The 17054-nt window shown below is 39.4% G+C and overlaps 2 protein-coding genes across 3 annotated transcripts; one reads left to right on the top strand and one right to left on the bottom strand.

Moving 5' to 3' along the window:
- The first annotated feature begins 110 nt into the window (after positions 1–110).
- ecd (ecdysoneless homolog (Drosophila)) lies at positions 111–5883 on the top strand. Of its 2 annotated transcripts, none has more exons than XM_004551470.5 (14): positions 111–394; positions 561–803; positions 912–1029; positions 1193–1280; positions 2361–2539; positions 2832–3024; positions 3198–3326; positions 3429–3554; positions 3645–3730; positions 3826–3929; positions 4340–4598; positions 4810–4877; positions 4979–5184; positions 5288–5883. In XM_004551470.5, exons 2-14 carry the CDS (start codon positions 599–601, stop codon positions 5522–5524), a joined length of 1998 nt encoding a protein of 665 aa, XP_004551527.3. In that variant the 5' UTR covers positions 111–394; positions 561–598; the 3' UTR covers positions 5525–5883. The 2 variants fall into 2 exon arrangements, with proteins under 2 accessions (XP_004551527.3, XP_004551526.3); XM_004551469.5 differs by having other exon boundaries at positions 580–803.
- Positions 5884–6659: 776 nt separating this feature from the next.
- Positions 6660–13881, bottom strand: si:ch211-248a14.8 (uncharacterized). Its single transcript, XM_004551468.5, has 4 exons — positions 13626–13881; positions 12545–12743; positions 7594–7894; positions 6660–7509 (listed from the first exon to the last, which is right to left on the bottom strand). The coding sequence occupies exons 1-4, from the start codon at positions 13703–13705 to the stop codon at positions 7103–7105; spliced, it is 987 nt and encodes a 328-aa protein (XP_004551525.2). The 5' UTR covers positions 13706–13881; the 3' UTR covers positions 6660–7102.
- Between the last annotated feature and the right edge of the window lie 3173 nt (positions 13882–17054).

The raw sequence follows: 17054 nt of genomic DNA on the forward strand, positions 1-17054 counted from the left end.
AACTAAATGTTTCTAGAAAGCCAAAGGCTGCATACTTCAATTCCCAGCATTCATTGCAATAGCAAGTTGCGTTTATAAAATGTATTCGCCGGTCCTGTAATTTTAACTAAACGCAAGATGTGTATTCATCACATTTAGTGGAAAATTAGACTTATTATGTAATTTGCATTTATGTAAAGTAATGTAAAGTATTTTTTGAATCGGTAAAACCGCTACAGAAACAGAAGGTAGGAACTCTGTTTATTATCTGTTTGGCGAGGACGACTGGAATTCGTCGTAGGACCTAAACAGTTACAGATGGCGTGAAAGAAACGTATTTAGGAATAACCGTAATAAGAGCCGCTCCAGAATATACTAACACAACATAACCAATTTAAAAGGAAGACAAGACAAGGTAAGGCCGAATGAAGCTTTCAAGAGGTTGTCGTGACAATCACTAGTAAAACGTTGAGTTTATCTAGAAGCCTACGATTTCCTCTCTTTATTTCCATCTAAATTTAAAGTCATAATATAAAAGCAGACATTTCCGACCTTTCATATGTCTTTCCACATCGCTTTAGCGTCGTATCTTTTCATTAGGTCTTTTAAAACTGCTACTATGGAAGCTCTGCAGAGGAGAATGATTGAGGAGGACATGGTCCAGTACAAGCTCTTTTTGATCCAGCCAGGCAGCTCTTCTTCACAGCAGACTGAGGAACGTCTGACACATCTAGTAGAGGAGATTTTGGCAAAGGTTGCCCCTCTTCTGATACAGTACATCTGGCAGCATCAGCCAATCAACCTCAAGTATCACCCTGAGAAAGGTAGAGCTTTTTCAGCACCCCAGAAAGGAAGCAGCATGCTGTATGTCTTTACGTGGTTAACACTCGGTACACACACTAACGGCTGGCGTGTATGGATCTCATTCACAGGAGGCATTCCTGCTCACATTGGTGGAAGCACTCAGTTTGGAGACAATGTTGAGGACGAGTGGTTTATCGTTTATCTCCTGCTGCAAATCACGGAGGCTTTCCCTGAGCTTGCAGCAAGGTAAGGGTGATCCTGATCATAGTTTCTAAATATTTATAAACTCAGAGCAGAGTTTGCACAAAATAATAAAACAAAAGTATCAATAAATAAATAAACACACCCTATTAAAATTCTCACCAGTCATTTATGTCTTTGTTTCCAAAATAATTGTTTATATGTGCAGAGTTGAGGATAATGATGGGGAGTTTCTTCTGATTGAAGCAGCAGATTACCTTCCTAAGTGGCTGAATCCAGACACAAGTGAAAACAGGGTGAGTTTTCCACATGACATGGCAGAGTTGACAGTACTGGAAGCACTGTATGTTTAAGCCCAAATAATTCACTGCCTCCCACAGGATACTACACAGTTATAAACTGATCCCCAGGCAAGCTTTAGTTTCATTTTAGACCTCCCTACTGATACGTTGAAATGCAATTCACAACACAAGGGTTGTATGTCAAAATAATTTTCATTTTAAATAAAAAAACAGGAATGTTAACTTTAATTAGTGCTTAAAATGGTTGTCTGTAAAGACTTTCTCATCGGTCAACTCTCAGAGCTTAAAGAAAAAGGCTTATTCCGTAATGAATGACTGGCAAGAGCCCTCCAGCTATTAAGGGCATCTACCTCCAACTGTACCTGCATACGGCCCACGACATCATCGAGAATCACAGCCATCTGGCACACCAACTAATCTGCTTGTTTCCCATTAAAGAACAGTCTTTCTTATCAACCAAGTGTTTGGTCAAGTGTTAATCTCATTGTCATCTTCAAGTTTGGACAGAAATGATCTGACACTTTACTGCAATGCAATGTGCATGCCAGGTTAAATAATCCCACTGGCACTACTGCGTACACTTGTCACTGCGCAATTTCTCATGTGTAGTAACGCTGCATACTGCACGCCTATAATTTTAAGAATGTGTATCCATTTATGACTTTTAAAAATTCTATTTCTGACTCTAATAGTATTTTAATTTTAAATTTAAATTGATTTAGTGTTGTTTATTTTTTTTTTTAAATCTTGTTAAATTTTTAGATGCTTGGTGACTTTTTTCCCTCATCTTGTTAAGCACATTTCATTGTAATGTTGACTCCGTGTTAAGCTCGACTTACAATGCACCCAATTGGATAGAATTACTTATCATCATGCTCATTTTTGTTTGTTTTCAATTTGACTTTTCCTGATTAAAGTTAATGCTTAAGTGGAATAAACCAAGCCTGGAATGAACAAGCTTGAAAGAAAACATGTAAAGACTTACATGCACAGCCCTTTTAAATTTTGTTTACTTGACACTGCCAATTTTTTGCTAAGTGTAGGCTTTTTTGAACCACTCCTTTTCTTTCTCAGGTCTTCCTATACAAGGGAGAGTTGCATATCCTTCCCTGCCCATCTAAATCCACTTCAGTGGGCTTTTCAAAAGATGTGGTACCCAGTGTGGCACAAGCTCTGGAGCTACTTTACACCCACCCAGAAGTCTGTCGGGCAAGCTCCAAGATTTCTTTAGCACTGAAGAAGAGACTAGAGGGGTAAGAGGGATTCCACATATAATCAATATTCAGTATTCAAAAGCAACATCATGATAAATACTACTGACAAAGTAACTCTGCATGCGTCAACTGGCACTCAGCCTATTTCAGTTACATAGTTTCCTTAGGGATAAATAGAGCATTCTGATTCTGTGGTTTCCAGCTGCATAGACAGGGAGAGCACTGGCTACATGATATTGGCTATTTAAAACATCAGAATACAGGGTGCTGAATCACTGTTGTGTACTAGAGGAATGCAGTTTTGTAACATATTCTTTTTCTTTCCCCTCAGGTATCCAGGGAAGATTAAATCTGGCCTCCACCGTGCCCACTGCTTCATACCTGCAGGTATTGCCACTGTGTTGGCACAGCGACCAGACCTCATTGCACCTGCAGTTTCAGCATTCTACCTGCGGGATCCAGTAGATTTGCAGGCGTGTCGAACCTTCAAGACGTTTCCTCCTGATACACGAGTCCTCACTTTGGTAAATACATCCATGTATATCTGTACTTTTTAAAAGGTAATATCTTTGTTCAGAACTGTTCTGTGTTGTTTTATAAATGCTTATTTTATGTACAGGACTGTAATTAGTGATTTGTATTTATTTATTTTTTGGGAGGGCGTCTGTTTCCCCTAACCTTGAATAAATATTTTCAGGTGACGTTCACCCGGTGCCTGTATGCCCAGCTCCAGCAGCAACAGTTCACCCCAGACCGGAGGAGTGGTTTCACCTTACCTCCTCGTTCTCATTCCCAATACAAGGCTCATGAGCTTGGCTTGAAGCTGGTGATTCATTATCTATCTTTGTACTTCGTACTTTGTACTGCAGATAACAGGGTTGTTTTATTATGTAAAAGTCATAATCTTGTGCTCATGCTGTACTCCCAGGCCCACGGCTTTGAGATCCTGTGCTCTAGGTGCAGACTGCCTTCATCAGAGCCTAATGCCCCAGTCAGTTGTAACCCACAGTGGAAAGGCTTTATGGAGAGTTTGAGTAGGAATGGCTACTTCCATGTATGTCACTTTTTTTCATGCATGCACTTTCATGCATTTATCTTTGGAGCGCATTTTTAAAAAATGTGTTTGCACTGTTGTCAAATGCAGGGAGAACTGGAAGGTTCAGCACGTTACAGAGAACTTACAAGATCAGCAGAAAACTTCTTCAAACAGTCGGTTGCCTCAAAATCAAGGTAAAGACTTAAGCTGTTCACAGTGTGAATATGTATGCCAATGTCATCTAAGATATCTATTTGAATGAACCTTTTGTGTGTGTGTGTTGCCTCAGTGCTTTGTCCCCAGGTGAGGAGGTTCTCCAGCTGCTGCACAGCTGCGAACCATTCAACTTGGAGGAGATGAAGAAAAATGAGTCACAGCTCCCCCAAGAGGACAGTGAGTGAAAATCATGTCTAGAAACTGGCAAAATCTTATTTAAATAATGTGTGAGTGTAAATAATTGTCTTTCTTAATACTGAAAGACATTAGTCACATTTGCCAAGTGATCCATGAAGGCACAATGTGGGGATACTTAATTTAGACCTCAGTTAAGTGTAATTTTCCTAGCTAGGGTAAGAACACCTGTCTGTCTCTGGAAGATTTGTATGTTAGTTGTTAAGCATTGTAACTTTTATATGACCTTGCTAGAAAGTGAGCATTGCCTTTGTCTATCTCAGCCACCTAAGATTCTTTGCCTTGTGCCAGTTTCTTTCAGTGTCTGTCCTTTTGTTATGCTTCCCTCATTTTCTCCATTTTTTTCTTACGGACATTTCCCATAATTAGTTTTTCTCTTTGTCAACCTCCAGGTGATAGCTGGCTGGATATCACAGCTCAGGATTTGGAGCAGCTGTTGCAGGAGAGAAGTGGGGGTAGAGCTGATGTTGGCAGCCAAAACTTGAGTTCCACCAAACAGAAACAGCATGCCGGGGATGCAGAGGAGAGGGGAAAGGAGAAGGAGGACAACTTAGAGGAAGAGGAAGCTGGTTACAGCCTGGTAGCTATCAGTCAAGGGATGAAGAACTTTCTCAAGGCCATGTCTTCGCATGAAGGTGCAGAACTGCCCTGGTGAGACTAAGTGACTTTGTAATCTTGTTGATTTTTGTTCATATTTAGCCAAAAATATATCAGATTTTAATATCCATATGGATGTAGTATGAGCATAGTTTTCCCTTAATGGTCTCCCTGAGCTGTAAATTGGTATGTGTATATTCTTGCAAGCCTAATTTATTTAGGCCTACATTGTCATACTGACAGTCTTTTTCCATTTCTATTCCAGGAGCAGTGCAACCCAGCCTTTTAATATTGATCCAGACTCAATGGCCAATGCACTGGGAAGACTACTTGGTATGTAATTTGCCAACAGTGAAATATGTGGTATGAACTTGATACAATTTTGTTTTTAAAATCATTAATGAATTTGTCTTTTTTTTTTTCTTTCTTTCTAGGAGGCAAAGACGAAGAGCTGGATTCAGATGATCTTGATGATTCTGATAATGATGATGATGAGGAGGAGGTAGAAGAGAAAGAAGATGGCTTCTGTGGTCAAGCAGAGATGAAAGGAACAGAAACTCTGGACAGTCTCAAAAGATATATGGACCAAATGGATGAGGAATTGATGAAGACTAATGTAGGACAAAGCTTCAAGCGAACGGTAAACTCTCGTAACACGCCTTCCTTTGCTAAGATAAAAACTATTCAAAAGATATGCGCAGGACACAGGTGTCACCCTAAACCTATCTTTATCGTATCTGCAGAATTACAACAAGGCAGGAGCAAGCGGCGACTCCTCTCACCCTTCTGCCAGAGATGATCTCCCAAGGGATAACAAACTGGAGGAGAAAGAGGAGGAGATCGAGCCCTTAGATGTGGATGTCAATTTGGTCACAAACTTGCTGGAGTCCCTCAGCTCCCAGGCTGGGCTGGCAGGACCAGCTTCCAATCTGCTGCAGAGCTTGGGCATACATCTACCACCCAACTCTGATCCCGCATAAAGGGCAGGAAGTAGAATCAAATAATTTATATGTGTCATTTGACCTAATGAGATGTGGGAAGTTAACAGCACAGGAAAGACCAGCAGCTAAATAAATAAACACCAGACACAGTGTGCTTGAGGGAAGCACTGAAATTACTTGTAACACAGATGAAGTTAATATTTAAAAAAAAAACTTAAATTCATCTGTTTGAAATTACAGTTAACTGAAAGTGAGATTTTGCAGCAAATGAGCATTTTTATCAGGTTAACTGTAAATTTTTAATACCTGTTGCTTTGTGTCATTGTTGCATGCACTTATGGTGGTTTTTGTTCTACTACAAAAAATATTTTTCTAAATAAAGCCATTTTTCATTCTTATTTTTTATTCAAATTGTCAGCATAATTCACATTTTCTTAGCATATTCAAGTGTAATTTTAAAAAATGATGCATATAAACATTTTCCAAAAAGCTCAAGAATGACTAGGAAGCAATTTGGCTTCTAATAAAAATGTGAAATACTCAATTACAACAAAAAGAACAGCAGCACTAGAGTGAGTGTTCAGCTCTTTCCACATGTGAACCCCCTTCTCATCTGGCATCTCTGCAGTCAGATTCATTCAAGGGCAACTTTTGTCTGTCTCTGGTTAAGTATTAATTCAGTTAACTAAGCGAATTTAAATTGCTAACTTGTTTTATGATGTTAACTATCTGTGTCAACATTCTGTCATTGTCATCCCTTTTCCTCTGAAAGCTATCAGGGTCATACGAGGACTACTTCTAGGGATGTTCAGCACATCCGCTGATAAGAGCTCTCAGAAATTACTGTCATAAAATAGGAAATGATTCACATTTATTTTGTTTGTTTATTTGTACATAAGAGAAATTCAGCTTGTTGATAGTTGCTTAATACTTCAGCTTCATGTCTGAAAGAAAAATTGTAATGTTTGACCCCTGACGCTTAACTGTTTCATTAATAAATACCTAGCTTGTAAACTATTTTCCATTAGTGCCACTGATTTAGAAAGTGCGAGCAACAGCACTCATGTTGCTCACGCTGCAGAAAGTCACAAGTAGCTAGGGCATGTATCGTCTTAATAACATATTAAAAGAATAAGATAAAAACTTGTGATGACACATAATTACTAACCGTATATCAGAATCAGAATCAGAATGGGTTTATTGCCAGATGTTGAGGTTTACAACATTAGGAAATTGCTGCGGTGCTTCAGTGCAAACAATAAGAATTAAAGTGCTATGTAGAAAGAAAGATATGTGCATGAGATATACATGAGATATATACATGAGAATAAGAATTATGAGTGCTACGTAGAAAGATATATACATGAGTGCAGGTGGTGATCAGTGCCAAACATATATACATGAGAATAAGAATTAAGAGTGCTACGTTGAAAGATATATACATGAGTGCAGGTGGTGATCGTTAGTGTGCCACCATAGCCTGCATTTTGTCTTTTATAACTTTGTAATGTGAGTGGATATTGACTGATAAGGGATGAATAAAGCTAGTATCTACAGGTATAACACTTTGGTTAGGGTCAGTGGAGTGCAAGACGACCTACTAAATCTTTTAGTCCTTTACAGAAGCTGAAAAAATGGCTGAACTATGTACCTCACTGAGTGGAGCAGTGCAGCAGCAAGGGGTGAGACACAAAGAGCCACTACACCGACCAGGAAGCTCAGCACCATTCCCAGCAGGAGAATAGCAAGCAGGTATCCATGGAAGAGCAGGCTGCGCCAGTTGGCCTGACTCAACACATGCCAGGGACGCTCTGGGTGCAGACACCACAGGAGGCCCAACACCCAGCTCTGGTTCACCAGCTGTGTATAGTAGATGTCAAAAACAGAGGCTTGGGAATCTGGAGGGTGGCTGCGCTCCATCTCAGACACTTTAGCAAGCCAAGTCAGAGACAGGCTGTGCAGGATTAAAGCCAGAGGTCCATATATATACTCCAGAGGCACAATACTTAAGAGACCCTCAGATGCTGCAGACAGACAGAAAGAGAAAACTAATTAGAGATTCATTTACTCTAATATGTGAAACCCTCATCTGATATCCAAACTTTTACCTGTGATGATCACAGAGGTCCCACTGATGATGAAAGTCAGAGCAGTGATGTGGCTTGCTGGTGGGGATGCCAGCTTCAAGGCAAAACTAAAGGCCACAGTCACCAGGGGCAGCAGAAGCACCATGAGGACGAAGAGGTTGGAAGATGAGCTGCTGGCTCTGGCCCACATGGTCAGCACTGCTTGAATGCTGCTACAGATAGCAGACGGCAGCATCCTCTCACCCAGGGACCTTGAATAACTCCTTAGATGCACCAGATCCAGGGCATGCAGGAGATTTAAGAATAAGAGAGACACCAGAACCTGAAAAGACAGAATATAAAAAAATAAACAATTATCTAACTTTAAAAAAGCCCACATGTGGTTATGTGAATCACTCATTTTTAATGATAGGAACTGGAGGGTCATGTGCCTGGCGGGACTGTCGATCGAGGACGCTGAAGATATCTACCTATTCGGAACCATGATAACAGGGTTCTTGCTGATTGGAGCTGGCTTGGCCCTGACTTATCGGAGAAATAAGAGAGCGGAACCGGCTGTTCAAACCCCCCCAAAGCTGCCCGCTGGAATCGAAGCGACGGGACGAGGCGCGACCTCTCACAACGAACGCAGTGTGGTTAACACCTTGGAGACGCTTACAGCTGCCGTGAAGACTCAAAACAACACCATTGAGCGTATGTTGGGATACATCAAAGAGAGGCCTGCTCAAAATGAGACCCTTGAGCTGGATCACATTGCAGAACGGCTCACTGCAGTTGTGGGGTCTCAGAATCAAAAGAATGATAACACCATGGAACAGAAGTTTGATACCATCATGGGGAGGCTTGCGGCTCTCCAACGGGAGATTGAGAGACCAGTGTCGGAGTGTTAAGAACAGCTTGAAATTCTTCTCTTCTTAGCTGCTCGCATAAAAAGAAAATTGACAACATCAACATGCGGACACCACAGCGCCAGCTGGGGCTGGAACCGAACAAAAACTCCCTGATAACGACTGTGTGATGACTATTCTTCCCATCCCATGCAAGGCCACCTGGATTGGCTAGCAGACTGTTTACTTAGCCTGATAGGGCGAAGGACACTGTCTCAGCTGAACTATGGACACGCACACACATACACTTACACTGGTAAGCACTCACACATTTCCCTTCCCCTTCCAATGCCTTCAATGCTTGTTGCCTCCTGGGAACACGAGGCGGGTCTGGGCCCGCGCTGGAGAGTCGGCGCAGTGGCAGGATGTCTGCTGTGTTGCCTGGGATTACTCCTTATCCCCTACCCAACCCTGTTGCTGGTCACGTGCTCTATAATGTTGTACTGTGGACATTTATGTGCTTTTCTGTGCAGAGGAGTTTTTTTTTGTTTCCTGTTCTCATGCTGTCCTCCTGTAGCCCGGCATGAGTAGAGGTCTCTTTTTTTCCTCTTGTACCTTTCCCATTGTAGTGTACGTTTCAGTTCAGTTCAGTTCAGTTCTTTTTTATTTCAAACATATACATTCACCAACATTTCATAAAATCATTCCATACAGTTGTTTGAAAAGGAGTAGGCAGAAGTATATACTTATTTAGCCCTACCCCCTCAGGTTTACATCCTCATCATCTAAATTTGAACAACAAAAACGTATACAATGCCTTCAGCTTAGAACATAACATCTCAAAAAAATATTTTCACATGTTCAACTAAAACTATATTTAGATTTGCTAATTTGCAGAAGAAAATAAACATGAGTTTGACTGCTGTCTTAGGTTAATTGCATTTTCTTCATTCTTATACTTATTTAATATTTCTTTTTTGAGTTTTATTTTAAACTGGTTTATATCACTACTGACCTTTATTTCTTCTTTTAACTCATTCCAGAATTTAACTCCTTTTCAATGTTGTTCTTACTCTTTGTAATTTTAAATTCCACTTCCCTCTAAAATTATACCTCCCTTCTCTTTCTAAGAACCATTTACTTATTTCGATTGGGAGCATCCCTTTCCTTACCTTATATATTATTTGCACTGTTTTAAACGTCACCAGATCCTGGAATTTTATAGCTTGCGTCCTAATAAAGAGTGCATTTGTGTGAGCCCTATACCCCTCCTGATTTATTAGTCTAATGGCCCTTTTCTGCATTATGATTATAGTCTGAATATTACTTTTATATGTATTTCCCCAAACCTCTACACAATAACTCATGTATGGTAATAGCAAAGCACAATATAACATATACAATGTTTTCCTATCCAGAAACTGTTTTACTTTCCCCAAGACAGCAATGCCCCGTGCTAACTTTCCCCTCACATAAGTGATGTGTGATTTCCAACAGGCCTTTTGATCAATGATCACACCAAGAAATTTTATGGCATTAACCCTTTCTAGATATATATTATCGACACAAATTTCAATGTTAATGTTTTTCTTATAGTTTCCGAATAACATAAATTTTGTTTTATTTAAATTTAAGGACAATTTGTTTCTATCAAACCACTTCTTTAATATCTTTAACTCCTGTGTGATCACCTCCAAAACCTGTTGAAATTCCGCACCTGAACAAAGTATATTGGTATCATCTGCAAAAATTACAAACTTTAGTATCTTCGATACTTTACAAATATCATTTATATACATAATAAACATTTTCGAACCTAATACCGATCCTTGAGGTACACCACATTCAATATCCATCATTTTAGATTTAAACTCATTTATTTGTACATATTGCTGTCGATTCATCACATAGCTGTTTATTCAATCCAGTACCACACCCCTGAACCCATATTTTTCCAGTTTGATTTTTAGAATTTCGTGGTCAACAGTATCAAATGCTTTTTTTTAGATCTAGAAAGACTCCAAGTGCATACTTCTTGTTATCCATACATTCTGTTATTTCTTCCATTAAATCCATCAATGCCAAAACTGTTGATCTATTATTTCTAAACCCATACTGGCAATTTGCCAACAAATCATATTTATCCACAAAGCTATCAAATCTTTTTAGAAATAGTTTTTCCAGTATCTTAGAAAACTGGGAGAGTACCGACACTGGTCTATAATTTGTAAAACAATGCTTTTCACCTGATTTATAAATAGGAATAACTTTTGCAACTTTCATTTTTTGTGGAAAAACCCCTTCCTGGAAAGACAAATTAAAAATATATTGTAGTGGTTTTACAATACCATCAATTACTCTCTTTACCGTTACCATATCAATATCATGACAGTCATTTCAGTGTTTTTTCTGTAATGCAACCGTTCTCTGACTTGTATCCCCATGTGATGTCTGTGTTGTATGTGTAAGGTCGGGGGGCGGGTTCATTCCACTGCAGGGTAACCTGCCACTGCATGTGGCGAATAAATTTTGAACTTGAACTTGAACATTTACTTCAATTCATGTGGCTAAGGCATGTTAACACAAACCGGAATGTGTGAAAGGTAGTAACGTTTACAGCTGAGACTGAGTGAGTGCCTCTTCATCAGCAATTGCCTGCAGGGTCAATTTGGGTCATAATTTCGAACTAGTCCTGACAAAAGGGAACAGAGTTCACATCTACTTAAAAAAATAATAATAATATTTTAAGCAAAAGTCAAACAATGAAAAAGTAATAAAAAAAATCAATATTTTAATTAATATTGTACAACATCATCATCATTTCTGTTTTTGACAGCACACTTAATCATTTCAATGTTGCCACTTTAGAGCCTGTAAATATTGTGATGGATTTCTATCGAACATGTTAGCAAGTAAATGAGTTAACTGTAGAGATATTAAACACTATTACATTATGAACTAATAGTGAAATAAATGCTTATGTCATTTCATGCTCAAGCAGCTGTAGTTTATTGGGTGGGTAATACATTACAATTAGCCATTCTTTGCACAATAATATTTTACACTCGGGGGCACTTCATTAGTTCAGCTGGTGGTTAATAAGAGCTCAGTACAACGGAGCAGCTTTAGGATGTGGTGAAACAGGATTGATGTGCGATGTGATCATGTCAATATGAAACAAAATCTCAGAGGACTGTTTCCAGCACCTTGTTGAATCCGTCCAACAAACAATGAAGTCTGGAATGCAAAGGGTAGTCTAGCCTGGTACTAGCAAGGTGTACCTAATGAAGTGTGAGCATATGCTGTTGACTTTTCACTAACACATCCTGATTTCTGCATTCTTGAATTTATGATAAATATGCTGCAACATACCTACACATTTACTATTCTTCTGAAGGACCTCATAAACAAAATGCATATAAAGCGGGTCATATGGATAAGACGTGGACTAAACTCAACCGGTCCTGTGACTCATTTTCAGTTGTTACGGGCAATGTTAGCTTGTGGACCATACTATACTGTGCTATACTGACCATTTAGTCAGTATAGCACCTCTCCTATATATCAGCAGTTGAGGTCAAAGCTGGACACCCAAAAGTTAATTCCACCTTTGTACAGCGTCACACTTGCATCTGAGTTCATTGGGCAATAATTTGGTTAAACATCTATCCTGCACACGTGTTATCAGCAATAACGTCCTTCTGTCACTTCCCTCTACGTCTGCTTTCACCTTTAAACTAGCACAAACAGCAATTACTGATAGAATTTCACTGACCACCACAGCTGACGGCACAAATGATTAACAACAATCCAATGATTAAGCTTACATTTTGAAAGACCATTTGAATGTTTGTTATAACTTCCTACGTTTTTCTTTTGCAATATGTAACTTCATTATTTGCCTTGATGTTGGCAAAGCTATTATAAATGCACCTGTAATTGAAGCAAAAGCAAATACCCTGCGGTCAAGAAACAGAGCTTTGTGTAAACTAAAAAGCATTTGAGTGGCCTCACATGACCTTTTTTCTCACTTATATAAATTACTATTTATACTAATTTGTAAAAAGGTATTTTTGACCTTATCCTTTCTAATCAGAGTTTGGTTGTGTCCAAAAGAAGAAAATCCAAAAGTTGCAGACACCAACCTGGGCAAAGCTGAGGGCCACAGGATACGGGTAGCGATACTGAGGGATAAAAATGGAAGCCACAAAGTTTCTGAGTTTGTCGCCCAGACCATATATCACCACAACCAGCAGGACCAGACTGGCAACCAGGGGCTTCAGCGCATGATGCGCTGAAAGACACCTTACAGCCGAGGCATATCTCGTCCTCCATCTCCCTGAACTGTGCACAAGAGACATAAACCATAAAGTCACACTGATAACAATGAACTTATAAAATGTTTTTTTTTCTTTTTGTTCTGAGTTTAATGTTTTAAAAAAACTTACATTGGAGGATATATAACCTTTCGTTTGCAATGCAAGTTTGCATTTTAAATGCAACTCCTGACTCTTTTATATGGTTCCCAAGATCCAATATATTAGATTAAATTTAAAAAAAAAAAAAAAACAGCAACAACAACAACAAAAACAGCATTATCTTTTATCCAAAAGATGTGTGTTTTTTAAATTTATTTATTTTTGTATTTTATTGCAGGATTTCCCACCTGAAGTCCATGTAGTGAGAGCAAACGTTATTTCCTCTCACAACAACCTAACTTTGCTATTTACGGATGATCTCAAACAGTGTTCTAAACATGTATTGTAGTCGGGACAATCACATCACAATTACATACACTGTCTGATTGTTTTGTTGTTCCTTTTCAGTTGTTTATGTTCCGTGTGGCATGTCCGAAAATCGGTGTCTGCTATTGTAGTTTCCTTGTTAACAGTGCGTCCCTTTTAGACCAGAATATTCTTTTTCAATAAAACTCATGTCAATTATGAGTCTGTAAATATACGGCATAATAGTAAAAGTCAAATAAATGATAACATAAAGCGCAGAATAAATATGTATTAAATGTAATAAGACCTCAGAGGACTAGTAGGCGCGTTTAGCTTTAACAGCCTATCAGCAGAACTGAAGCCCGATCATAAAAAGTGCTGCTTTAAAACTTAAAAAGAAAAGAAAGACGTATAGACAAACTATAGCAAAACAAATTTAAAAGGAGCGCAACTCATTTTCTTTTCGGGGGAGGAAAAAAAGCGAGAAACGACATCTACTCACCATTTTGTTGTCGTCATAAAGTCATAGTTCATCTTCAACCTCCAAACCAGCCATTCCGTCTGTGTTGCTGTCACTTCCATTCATTCCTACAACAGCCAGTAATAATGCGATTATATCAATAATAATAATTCATCCTCGTAACGGACACGTATCCCGTCCGCCTTTTATTTTGGTATTTAAATAAATATAGACTTGTAACTTCATTTATGCAGTTTGCTTGAGGTGAAGTAGTACCCTTTGCACCTCCTGCTTTGGCAACTGTTTGTGACATTCCTCTCCGGCTTTTCGTTGGCTAACGACCACATGACCGCCTGTGCAAGGGTGAATTTGAATAAACAGATTCATTAAACTGGGAGGATGCCGCTCTGTAGCCTGCTTCTCAGAGTCTACCTGCTGCACTGTGCGCTCTGGGGTTCTTATAACTGTATTGCTATAAACACTAATATGTCTTAAACCATAAATGTTTTATGGTTTAAATGTGTGAAAACTGCTCACATATTCTTCAATGACTTTCAGCAAAGTCATCCTGTTGGTGCTAAATGACTCAAGAGTACACCAGGGGGAAGTCAAACACACCACCTTTTCTCAGTCCACTGTTTCTTTCATTAAAGTAATATAATAGCTGGGTAATTTGTTACTTTTGAAATGAAAACATTACATAAAACATATCCATTATCCCTCCTCTTCACATGCCCAGCATCCCAACCTTCCCTCTCTAACTTTGGCTCTAAAGTGCTCAAAGTGAGCTGTGCCTCTCATGTACTCGTTTCCTTATCTGTCCTGGTCACACCATGCAAACATCTTCAGCTCTGTCACCTCCAGATCAGCCTCCTGTCTTATTGTCACCTTCACCAAACTATACATGATAGCAGGCCTCACTACCATCTGAACCTTCTCTTTTACGCTTGCTGCCATCATTCTGTCTCTAATACTTGTCTTCACCCACGCCATGCTGGTCTCCTAAAAGTGGTCTCAAGACCGGTCTTGGTTTAGGCGGTCTTGACTATAAGTCTACTCTACTCCTCGCAGCTGTCACACATGTTTTCTCTCATTCATACACATTCCTTCATTTCCTCTTTTCTTTCTTCCAACTGTCCTGGTTCTCTTCTGTCTATTCTCTACTCTTACTACATATCCCAATGACATCTACGAAGAGTCCACGGAGACTCGTGGAGGACCTCATCTGTCAGTCCGTCCATCACCACCACCACAAACAAGGGGGCTCAGAGCAGATCCCTGGTGTGATTCCACCTCCACCGTGAACCCATCCATCGCTCCTGCTGCACACCTCACCACTTTCTCTCTGTCCTTATGCATACTACGTATTTCTCTGACACTCCTGACTTCCTCATTCAGCAACCAAGTTTCTCTCATCACCATATTATGATCCACAAAGACACAGTGCACCTCCGTCTGACTTTGTCTGTACTTCTCTACCAGCACTCGCAAAGCAAACCCTCACTTCCTCCTTACTAATCCTCTTATACATAGTAATGGAAACAAAAATGCTGCAGTACCACAGCTGACAGACTGTGGTATTGACACATGACAGAAAATGGTCTCTTTCAGTTAAAGTTTGTGTTCTAGCTGTAGTTCTTATAATAATCATTGCTCTGCAAACGGGTACAATACACTGCATGTGGGAAAAAAGAAGCCATCAGGGAAAACTTTAAATGAAATAATAAACATAAAAGAGCTTGATGTATCTTCAATACAGGACAAAGGGTGAGAGGTGGAGAGGCAGTGGCTGAGGTGAAAGTGAAGAGGGAGGAGATTCATATATTACTATGTTACTGTGTTTCCAAGACCACCAGCTGAATTAAGGGCAAGCCTGAAGCACCGTTGAGAGAGGATTTGTAGCAGCTCTTGTTGGGCTTTTTGAGAGAAATTTGCTGATGTTTATTTGTGTGTGTGTGTGTGTGTGTGTGTGTGTGTGTGTGTGTGTGTGTGTGTGTGTGTGTGTGTGTGCGTGCGTGCGTGCGTGCGTGCGTGTGTAGGATGTTCTTCTAGTTAAGGGCTAGAGGGAACAGCTCATGCATTTGCCAAATAACTTAAAGGAAATAGTTGTAGGACCGTCCGGGTAAATGCTGTTGTGTCTGTGTTTGAGCTGTTCTTTTTCCAGGGTATAATATCTTTAAGGTCTTTATAAAAAAGTGTAACCTCCTAAGGTACTTTAACCAAATATTAGTGGGGGAGTATGTATATGTTTGAGGTTGTATATATACTTTTGAGCCCATCTGGATTAGAAAATCAAAAATAAATTTCAATTTGAGGACTTAATTTTTTTTTAAGTCTCTCTATTCTTAAATAAAGATGTATGCTGTAAAATCTTTCCACCCTGAAAAAAAAAACAAGACTTCAAAGAAATCATTAAACAGTGTTGGATCAGGTGACCCTGAATCCTCCATTAGTCGTGCTGCGTTTGGACTAGGCTGCTTGGGGATTCCCATAATGCATTGAGTGTTTCTTCCTTAGTCACATTTTTGGTTTGTTCACATATGTGTTCATACACCTCCCCTCATTTAATTATTAATTATAACTAATCCCTGACACTCTCTTCCACAGCATGTCATTAGTCCTGTCTTCCTCCCCTCACCCCTAACCAGTCATGGCCATGGCAGATAGCCACCCCATCTTCCAAAAAGGATTTTTTTTTTTCTCCTTTCCATAGTCACCAAAGTGCTTTCTTGTGGGATTTCTTATGATTGTTTTCTTTGTATTATTGTTGTGAATTAGCGCTGTGAATTGAATCTCCAACAGAGAGGGTAACTGTACAGACAGTAACCATTCCTCCATCACACCTATCTGGAACAAAAGTAAAACAGGTATATTTATTGCCAGTTCTCTCTGCATGTAGACACTGTAGTCTTTCTATTTCAGTGTGTGAGCCAGAGACCGTGCTGGCTCCTGCTCTTCCAGGAACAGTTTGTGTTGAGTGAGCAACTTTACAATCTTCTGAATGCAGTGGGTGACCAGCCCGCTTTGCATGACCCCTACTATAGTCTTATCCTTGACTGATGGAGTGCAACAGTTAATTAAGAGAATTTTCATTTTAAAGATAAACATGCTAATCTTAAAGATTAACATGGAATAAAGTAATACATAATAATTATGTCTTTATTATGAATAAATATGAGTATTAGGTATAAGGAGCCATTTGGTGATGAAGAGGATGCTGTGATAGTGATGCACCTTGAGCTGGGCTGTTTAATCAGCTGCATAGAGCTGCAGAAATATTCCACAATACTACTGTATGCGGAGAATGATGTAGCCCAGGTCACACATGCACATATATACTTTTGCTTATTGTAGCAGTATGGCATTCTAGATGGGAATGTCAAGACTGTATTTGCTAGGCATCAGCATGTTTGTAAAATTAGTGTGAATAGGTTTATTTTGATACCATTGTTTTGAGCTACAGCCTTATTG

Source organism: Maylandia zebra, linkage group LG13 (genome assembly GCF_041146795.1).
Source record: "Maylandia zebra isolate NMK-2024a linkage group LG13, Mzebra_GT3a, whole genome shotgun sequence".
Taxonomy (NCBI): domain Eukaryota; kingdom Metazoa; phylum Chordata; class Actinopteri; order Cichliformes; family Cichlidae; genus Maylandia; species Maylandia zebra.

Excerpts from the sequence above, each read along its gene's own strand:
- ecd (XM_004551470.5), top strand. The coding sequence starts at position 599 with ATGGAAGCTCTGCAGAGGAGAATGATTGAGGAGGACATGGTCCAGTAC. Across the intron at positions 3,555-3,644 it reads GTAGGAATGGCTACTTCCAT|GGAGAACTGGAAGGTTCAGC; the intron begins GTATGTCACTTT and ends TGTCAAATGCAG. Across the intron at positions 4,878-4,978 it reads TGCACTGGGAAGACTACTTG|GAGGCAAAGACGAAGAGCTG; the intron begins GTATGTAATTTG and ends CTTTCTTTCTAG.
- si:ch211-248a14.8 (XM_004551468.5), bottom strand. The coding sequence starts at position 13,705 with ATGGAAGTGACAGCAACACAGACGGAATGGCTGGTTTGGAGGTTGAAG. Across the intron at positions 12,744-13,625 it reads TTTATGACGACAACAAAATG|TTCAGGGAGATGGAGGACGA; the intron begins GTGAGTAGATGT and ends TCTTGTGCACAG. Across the intron at positions 7,895-12,544 it reads TGGCCCTCAGCTTTGCCCAG|GTTCTGGTGTCTCTCTTATT; the intron begins GTTGGTGTCTGC and ends CTGTCTTTTCAG.